The sequence below is a fragment of the Arachis ipaensis genome, chromosome B03 (assembly GCF_000816755.2).
Source record: "Arachis ipaensis cultivar K30076 chromosome B03, Araip1.1, whole genome shotgun sequence".
Lineage (NCBI taxonomy): Eukaryota > Viridiplantae > Streptophyta > Magnoliopsida > Fabales > Fabaceae > Arachis > Arachis ipaensis.
In genome coordinates, this window is record NC_029787.2 from 123,253,249 (window position 1) to 123,262,914 (window position 9,666).

At 33.1% G+C, this 9,666-nt stretch overlaps 1 protein-coding gene and 1 long non-coding RNA gene across 2 annotated transcripts; one reads left to right on the top strand and one right to left on the bottom strand.

Annotated features, from left to right (window-relative positions):
* LOC107631423 lies at positions 1,655–4,252 on the top strand. Its single transcript, XM_016334866.1, has 3 exons — positions 1,655–2,155; positions 2,923–3,160; positions 3,782–4,252. Exons 1-3 carry the CDS (start codon positions 1,826–1,828, stop codon positions 3,928–3,930), a joined length of 717 nt encoding a protein of 238 aa, XP_016190352.1. The 5' UTR covers positions 1,655–1,825; the 3' UTR covers positions 3,931–4,252.
* On the bottom strand, positions 6,013–7,795 carry LOC107631424. The gene is made up of 3 exons (XR_001618563.2): positions 7,405–7,795; positions 6,318–6,495; positions 6,013–6,175 (listed from the first exon to the last, which is right to left on the bottom strand). It is a non-coding gene; the product is annotated as an uncharacterized LOC107631424 (long non-coding RNA).

Consider the following 9,666-nt stretch of genomic DNA (forward strand, 5'->3'; position numbering starts at 1 on the left):
ATTATTATTATTATTATTATTATTATTATTATTATTATCCACTAATTAAAGCAGCAGATAAAGAACTATATAATTAACGAACCATTATTGGAATAGGTGAGAATTATAGCATGAATTATTGTAGATATAACTATCTACTAATAAAATTGTGGATAGAATTAATTATTGTAGATACAACTATCTACTAATAAAATTATTGCATATGAATGAGAATTAGAAAAACATTTAAAAATAATATATCAAATAAAAATAGTCGTAATATATAAATTGAGGTAACAATTTAAATTTAAATTAATGTAAAACGAATTTAATCAAATACCAATATTAGAACTAAATTACTTAAATAATATTTAATCCATTATAGTCCTTAGACACGTATAGATTAGAGTCATTCTCGTAACGACAACCAACTGAAACATCATAAGTTTAGACATTTAGAATTCGTGCAAATTCAGACCATACTCTTATTAAATAAACTTCATCATCAGCTATCCATGCATTACGGCAAGGTATAGAATTGTCACACCGAAAAACTAAATTGACCCTTATTCCCCTCAATGGCATTGCATTGATGCACAAGAAGGCCGGTAATTTCTGAAAAAAGTCACAATATGTTATAAAATTATTTTAATAACGAAAAACTTAAAATAAAAAAATTTAAATATATTACCCATCGTTGAAATTGAATATCCGAGTTTGACACGAATTTAGCAAAACTGAACTTAAATTGAGAGAATTCAATCTCATTATGTGTTCCACTTCGAAGATCTTCGGGCAGACGTAGAAAGCATGGAGGGGATGGAACTTGAACTTGGCCTACAAAGCTCCGTGGAAACAATTCTTCAATCAAAAATTGAGTTCCTCCCAAGAAAACTAATTTTATCCACATTCTATTAGGTTGATCATAATATGTGAGTAGATCCAACCATCCTTCGGTAAAATAGAGTTTACTGCCTCTTCTTTGAACGCTTACCTCCATGTAGTTAGAACCCGAATCAGTGAATACAACTCGATGATTTATTTTATGGATGTAATACATTGTAAACGATTGCTGCAAAAGACAATCGCACTGGAACATTAGACGAAAAGAATAAGTTAGAGTAAGAGCAATCATTAAATTATCAAAAGAATAATATAATCAAATGAGTATATAAAAAGTACTATACAAAATTATAAATTGTACCTTAAAAGGATCAACTTCGATGAAAAATGAAGAATACATTCTATGAAGTAGTAAAAGAAGAATAATAAATTTAAAAAAAAAATGAGTTTACTCTCAGATCTATATTCATGTACCACAAAAAAATTCTATATATAGACTTTATTTAAAAAAATAAATATCTTATTATTAAGATTCCAAATCGAGATGAGTCCATCTGGTATACCTTTTTTCTTTAGAAAAAACGTTAATTTTGAGTATTTTGTTACTGAAATATTATTTATATCTAATTTATTTATAAAATTTTACTATGATTACCTAAAAACAAATTTCATATATGTATGTATTATTCCGTGCAGAAAAGGAACGTACATTAGTTTTCCAATTAAAAAACTTGAAATCTTAAAAATATATAAAAAAGTTTAGAAGATGTAATATCTAATTTAATAATGTTACGTAAGTAGAGGGGGTAATTAATATGGTTGCAGCTGTACACGATGAATCAGCGAGGAAGCAGATCACCGTCCATGTGGATGATTAATGGGCAGCCGTCTCTATCTCTCTGTTAATCAGTTGATCTCAATGGCGAGATTCTCCTTTCTTTAATCTCCACCTACTTCATCATACTTTTCTCATTCTCTTCTCTCACTCGCTAACACTCATAATATGGCGGAGGACAAGCACAGCACCAACTCCAACGCTAATGGCGTCTACGTGGAGGTCACCGGAGAAGAAGAATCTAATAATAATAAACGAGAGAGAAAGGGAAGCGAAAGCGAAAGCGAGAGCAGCATCACCTTATACCAAGTTCTTAACCGCCTCGCTTACGCTATTCTCTTCCCGGAGCCTTCTACCAGCGCCTCCCTGCTTAAACGGATCAAGATCTCCATCGCCGAAAACGCTCCGCTCCTTCCAGAAGCTTCTAGAAAATCCGCCCGCGACCTTCTCCTCTGGACTCGCCAAGGCAGCCCCTTTCGCGCCATCTTAGTCATCACCGTAACTTCTGAACTCCATCATCCAGCTCTTTCACTTTCCTAATTTAGTTAGTTTAGCTCCTTCTGGATTTTGTTTTCAAATTGAATTACTAGCCTTTTCTAATTAAAATGTTGATCAATCTTGTATGTGAAATCTACGAGTCTTCAATTTTGATTTGATCCAATTCCCCTTGCCACTGTTGTTGTTAGACGACATTTTCTTCATATTGTGCTCAAATTTTGATGCTACATAATAGTTTTGAATATCTAATGTTTTTATAATAAATATTAAAGATTTTATCAAATGAAGAAAAGAAAAAGATATGAAATTTGTGTTTTACTTCTTCTAGTGAACTGGTACATGGGTTACCATTTTTCTTGTTAGAAGAGCTCTTTGGATAGTAGGCACCTTCAAGTTGGAATACCAAAAAGGAAAAAGAAAAGGTGCCACCGAAGTAAAATGATAGCATCTATCTAAATAGTTTAAAAATAATATTATTTTGATAATAAGTTTTAAAAATGGTAGTATATAGGTTAAAAAGCAAAGAGAAATAGAGTTGGTGGATATCATGATAATGCAACATAAGCTCATGAAAGGAATTTATAGAGAATTCATCTAGTGGATTTCCTCACATGGAGAAAGAAAAGGGGGGAGGGTATGTTCTTCTTGCCTCCGTAAGAATAGGCAAAACAATTGTCTCCGTCAATGCCAGATTAAGCATCAGATTGTCCTGTATATAAATAAATATTCGTGTATCAAGGTGTGTGATTTTTTCCTTGCCACTGCAGGTTGGGACAATTACTTCTGTTGCGCTCACAGGACTGCTTGTCTTCCTACTTTTCTTTCTGGCTGCCACCATAAACGCTGTTGTCATATCACTTCTTGTGTCTTTGGCAGCAGCTGGAGGATTCTTGGCTATTTTCTTTGCCTGTGTTGCAGCTGTATATGTTGGGGCACTATTAGTAGCTGCGATTGCAATTTCCGTTACCACATTTTGGGCAAGTGTTGCTGTTCTGTTCGCTACAGGTAACAAGTTTACTATTCAGAATCCAGATGATACCATATGCCATGTTTCAGATTGATATTTTGTACTGTTTTGCTATTCCATTATTGTGAAATGTTTCATCAATCGTGCGGTTTGAGTAGGTAGGCCATGAATATTTATGATTTGAACAAAATGTGCATCAAGATTTGAAATGCATACTTCTGTTGCAATTAGGCGAACTTTATGCGTATAAGTACACTGATACTTGCCGTATGTTATTTGAGAAAAACAACCTTTTCTACTCCCAATTGGCACCAGGGATGTAACGGGTTACATACTTATATGTCCATTATTTGAATGTTTCTTCACTTAGCTACTTCACAGTCAAAATAGTTGCCCCAGCATTGCCTGCTGGGGATGTATTACAATCTTTGGGTTTTCAACAAAATCACTGACTATTATGTGCAGATGACAACCACGAACGAGGCTCTGTGGCATCTATAACTTTAAAACTGCAACTGATATTGCTTTCTTTAAATATAAGTTTATATTTGATGTTTCCATGATAGTTTATGTGATTTTGCACTCTGTTTCTCTGTTTCCCATTTCTTCTTTTTCCTGTTGGTTTACACTATTATCTTTTGGAAACCAATGTGAATCAGGCTGGATTGGATTCTTTTACATCGTGTGGTTGGTAACTAGTAAGAGTTTCGGATATGCCAAACACACATTAAGTGCCACTGGCTCTGCAATCTCAACTTACTCTGCTGCGCGGCATGTCCGCCACCAAATGCGCAAAGATTCAGATTAAGAAGATCATAGATTGAAGCTTATTTATAAATCTCCAGTTTTTCTTTTGGCTGGTAGGGTGCTATGTTCATAAGATGTTAGGTGATATGTTTCGGATGCCTATCTTCGGTTTTCTTCTTATGTATGAACGGTGTTCATTTTATTATATATGGGCCTCTACGCTTGATGTTAATATAAAATAGTTCGCCTTTTCCCTGCGTATTGTACATCCTATTACAGATGAAATTACACTTTGTAAAATGATGTAATGTACAAACTAGTAACAATTGCTGTATTGGTGTAATGTTTAGAAAGGATGGTATGGCTTTGGTACTTTTGTTTTACCATTTTCTTTTTAATATTCATGTGTAGATAAACCATTAAAGGGTTTTCAGAAAATTTGGCTTTCTCGGGGTGTACGTGCAAAATGTATTCGTTTTGTTTGTTAAGTGGAAAAGTATAGGTAAACAATTCCTAATCAACCAATTTTAAACAACTGTAATTAATAATTATTAATTTTGTAATAAAAAAATATTTCATCTTCAAATTACTTCTTAAATTTTAATATTAGGATAATTATTTGCACATCTAGTGAATTGAACATTTAGTTATTATTAACTGTGCATGAGTAAATAGAATAAAAAAAATAACCATCTAATTAAAAAAATGAACATAATCATCTGCATATCTATTGAATTGAACATCTGATATATCTATTGTTCACATTGTTTAATATTCTCATTGTCTATTTATACTTTTTCTAAAATTTAAATAATCGTTAATTAGTGATAATTAATTAGTATGGAGTGTAGTTCAAAAATACTTCTTAGTTTGTTGTTGGTTAGTTCCTGATGGTTATCTAGCAGGAACAATGAAATCTATATATTATTTACATTTGTGACATGTTTTCACCACAAAATTATTCTTTATCACAACTTATGGTTTGAAAATTTGGAGAACTAATTTAAATTTAGAGAAAATTCTACTCTCGCCTCTACGAGATGCTAAAATGACATTCTCCTTCCCTCTATTTTATAAAGGAAAAGTCTAGGGGGCTAGCAATTTTGTTAAATTCTGGCCAGCATGTAACCAGCAAAGAAAAGTGAGCCATTAGATGAAATCTCACAACAATCTCACACCATTAAAACCATCTTGATGGCTATTTGATGGCTACAAATCACCAAAGTTGCTGGCCTCCTAACATTCCTCTTTTATAAATGTACATTCTTCTATCTTCTAACTTTTAAAAAACCTCATCTTTAGTCCATTTTAAACTTTTTGTGTTAACTAATGTTAACTTTATCTATTTTTTTAAAAAAATTATGAAAAAATACCCATTAACAAAAATTTTATTTTTTATCATTAAATTTTGCTTACCAAAATATTCTTTAATAAATTATTCTTTTATTGATTAAATTATATCATATGTTGGTAAAAATACAATTTAATCAATAAAAGAATAATTTATTAAAGGATATTTTGGTACGCAAAATTTAATGATAAAAAATAAAATTTTTGTTAATGGAGATTTTTTCAAAAAATAATTTATTTTTTCATAAAAAATGGATAAAGTAAACATTAGTTAACACAAAAAAATTAAAATGGATTAAAGAGGAGGTTTTTCAAAAGTTAGAAGGGAGAGGAATGTACATTTATAAAATAGAGAGGATGAGAGTGTCATTTTAGCATCTCGTAGGGGAGGGGAGTAGAATTTTCCAAGGTTCTGAAAACCGGTTTGAACCGGTCGGTCGAACCGTGAACCGCTGCGAATAACAGTTCGGACAGAAGCTAAAACCGTCAGATTGAAAAACCGTCATTGGACCGCCGAACCGGTCAAAAACCGGTCGGTCGAATCGAACCGTGACCCGGCCGATTACCCTCTCCTCTCCAGTCTCTAGAACGCGAAGCAGCACTCACCTGGACGGCTAGACCTCGAGCTTCCGGCGCAACTTCCGTCCAGCCAACGTCAGCCAGCTCTGTTCGCGCAGCCACTTTCCATCGCGCAGCCAGCTCTGTTGATCTTCGAAAACCGAAACCATCGCCAGCGCCACTTTTGGATTTTAATTTTTACACATTTATATATAAATTAAGATACAAACAGAAGCAACAGTGTCAAATAACTTGAAATTAAAAAAAAAAATTAATGTTTCATCACTACAAATTTAATGGTATAATAAAGAAATTGCATAAAAAGAGTCTTCAATCATTATTCTTGATCACTTTTCATATCTTCATCATCATTAAAGGTTTGAAGGTCAAGATTCAAACTTAAAAATCAAAAGAGGTAGAAATTAATAAATTAATTAGTATTATGTAAAAAATTAACATAAATAAATATTAAGTAATAAAGGAAACAGAAACAAACATTAAAACAGAGAAAAAGGAAAATATATTAAGGTAAAATGCAACCTGCTCCTGGTATTCCTTTGCATATTGCTTTGCCCTCCTATAAATGAGCTTGCGGCTCTCAACTCTCTTCTTCTTTGCAGCATTAAACTCCTCCTTTTTTCTTCAAGGCCCATTCCTCCTCCCTCTTCTGCTTCTTAAGCACAGACTCGGGAACAATTGCTTTCACCTCCTCACCCATCTATGCCATTCATTCAAAATAAAAATCTCAGTTATAATTAACATCCAACAAAGAATTCATTAGTTTCAATTATTATACTGACACATTTCAGCTCCAACTCAAAAGCTAAATATTCAGTGTTTCAAATAAGAAAACTACATGCTCTCTTAAACAATAAAAAATAGGTCATTTCAATGTTTTTTAACAATGGAAATCCATTTACATCAAATTCATACTAATAACAGAGAACTTTCAATGATTTTTTAACAATGATAATCCAATTTTCCACACAACATGCTGAATACAAGCTAATCAGATCACGAGATATAATAGGAATAATACGGACAAATCAAACGAGCGACAGAAAAGAAATGAAGCCGAAGCAAGGAATGAAAATCAACACAATTGAATGAGACAAATAATGAACAAGACATAATAATAAAAACAATACACAAAATTAAATTAAAAAAAATGGGAGTTTAATCAGGAAAGCATTGAAGGAGTCTTTTAGGAGTGTAGTTTCAAGTAATATTTCTTATGAAAATAAAAAAAAAAAAGCTTTAGCACCATATGTTTTACCGTATTCATTTATAACTGAAAAGTAGCATAATCCATAACTGCATGTTGCATCCAAAAGAAAAATTGTTGCAGATGAAATGAATAAAAAATCAGATTTACAATTTTATCGAATTAAAACATCAGATTTAAAATTTATAGATTTAAAACATCAACAACACAAAATCAAAATTCAAAGCATCAACAATTAACATCACAAAATCAACCATCAACACCACAAAATCAGATTATCAACTATCAACAACAATCATAAATAATATTATGAGTCTAGTTTAACTATTTTAACATAAAAAATAAATCATAAAAATTAACTTAAAAACAAACTGAAGAAGAGAGTCGGAGAGGAGTGCTTACCAGTTAGCAGAAAGACGATGAGGGAGAGGCGAGCAGAGACCAGAGATCGCAGACTGGAGAGGCGAGCCGGCGAGGACAGTGACGGTGAGAACAGTGACACTGAGGAGAAAAGTGGGAGCGACGCCGATGTGAGCTCGATGAGGGACAACGACAAGGTGACCGACGATGGCTGTGACGATGCCGGCCGGCTGCAGTGACGGGCGAGCTTTGACGGCGACTGACTGGTGGTCTGGTGCAGCTGAGCAGAGGCGGTCGGCCTTGGAGAAGAGCTGAAGAGGGCGGCATCCTTGGAGAAGAGATGAAGTCTGCAGAGGTGTGAATTGAGGGTTGGGATTTGGGAACTAAAGGTAAGTGGCGGTGGGTGAGATATGAAGACTGAACCCTAATCCCAAAAATTATGTATTTATATATGTACACTCCGGGGCGGGTAGGGGCGGGTTTCAGCCACTGTCTTGCCAGCCACTATCCCCGCCAGCTCTGCTTTTTTCCAGGCTTCCAGCTTCTAGCCCTAGGTATTTATTTTTTTTCTGTGTAATAATAATTGTTGAATAATTGATTGCGATAAGGATCACTGCCGGAAACGAGCCTTTTCCCATGTCTCCCGAACACAAAGCCAATTGAGATGAAAGCTTATATTTGCTCCTTTACTTCTGTTGTCGGCATACTGGTCTTGGCCTTTATTGATTAGTGATTAGCTCTGGTTCATTACTGATTTTGTGTGTTGTGTTTTACTGTTTTGTTTTGTGATTTAATTGTACCTAGATTGTGACTCTTGATTATTTGATGGCAATTATTGCACTGTTTCTGACTGGTTAGTGATTAACTCAGTGCTCAATTGTTCATTTGTTCTTCACTTGTTCATCATTTTTTTTTGTTTTTTTACGCTCTGTTTCTATCTTTCGAAGGTCTGGTTGACTGGTTGTGTTGTTAATTTTTGTTGAACGATTATTTGATTGTTGGTTTACTATGGTTCTGCTGCTGTTTATTGATTATTGATTATTTCGAAGCTCTGTGCTGCTGTTTTTGTATTGTGATTTTAATTTACTAATTATTGATTTTGAATGTCTTGTGATTGTTGATTAGTGATGTATTGCTGACTTGTGTTTGTTTGACTGTTTTGTGATTTACATGTGCTTGGATTGTGACTACTTTGCTGATTTATTGAGTAACATGATAAAGGTGCATTAAAATGTCAAGTTTAGCTCTGGGTTATTGTGAAATCCTTTTGCTTTTCCTGATTTATTTTGAGTATCTTCAAGTGAATACAATTTTGCTGTGAGAACAGAGACACCTCTCTTGATTAGAAATTTGTGGTATGTTAGGTAGCAGGTTAGAATTAGGTGCCAATAGCTTTGAGTCTAGCTATGGAAGAATGAGGTTTCTGAACTTCTAGTTTGTGTTAAATGATATGGAGTGTATAGCTGCTATTTCGAGGAACTTTCATTCTTTTTTTTTTTTTTTTGTGAGGAAATCTAGATTCTTTTTCTTTGTTGCTTGGACAAATTTAAACTAAAGTTGGAAATTGTTTGATATTTTTTGGTATTTTTTTTATGTAATTGCTTTATTAATCAATGTCATCACAACAAACATTTATAGGATGAAGAAAGGATTTTGGTTTCTCTTATAGCAAACTTTGAAAGCAAAAGCTTAAGTTTATTAAAATATTTAAATTTGTACTTTATCTAAAGGTCTTAAACTGATAATATTTTATGTAGTGCTTTAAATTTAGATGATATTTTAAAGTTTATATTAGATTATAATTATGTTTTAGAGTGTTTATTTATAATTTATTTATTATTTTAATATAAAACAATTTTTTCGGTTAGACCACAATTAAACTGGTTGAACTCTTAAACCAGTAAATCAGTAATTAAAGCGGTTTGATAACCGGTTCAGTTTTCAAAACCTTGAAATTTTCTCTTTAATTTACGAGAGAAATTTGATGGATTGTATTTGACCATTTTCTCAAAAGATAACTATCAAGATGTGATTGTAATTATACATGTGAATTAATTTCATTAGGATTGCACATTTCAATGTTCCCCTGCGTGCTTCCTTCTGATAGCCATGGCAACTATCCTCATGGAATCTGTACTTTTTTTTTTTATTCTGATGGACTGCTCCCACAACAACAAATAGCATGCCCTTTTAGGGTACAATCACGGGCCAGGTACCAAAACAAAAATTAAACAAGCTAGTAGCTAGCTACATAAAAAAGCTGGCCCGAGTCCTAATAAAAATAGTAAAAATAAGTGTGTATAT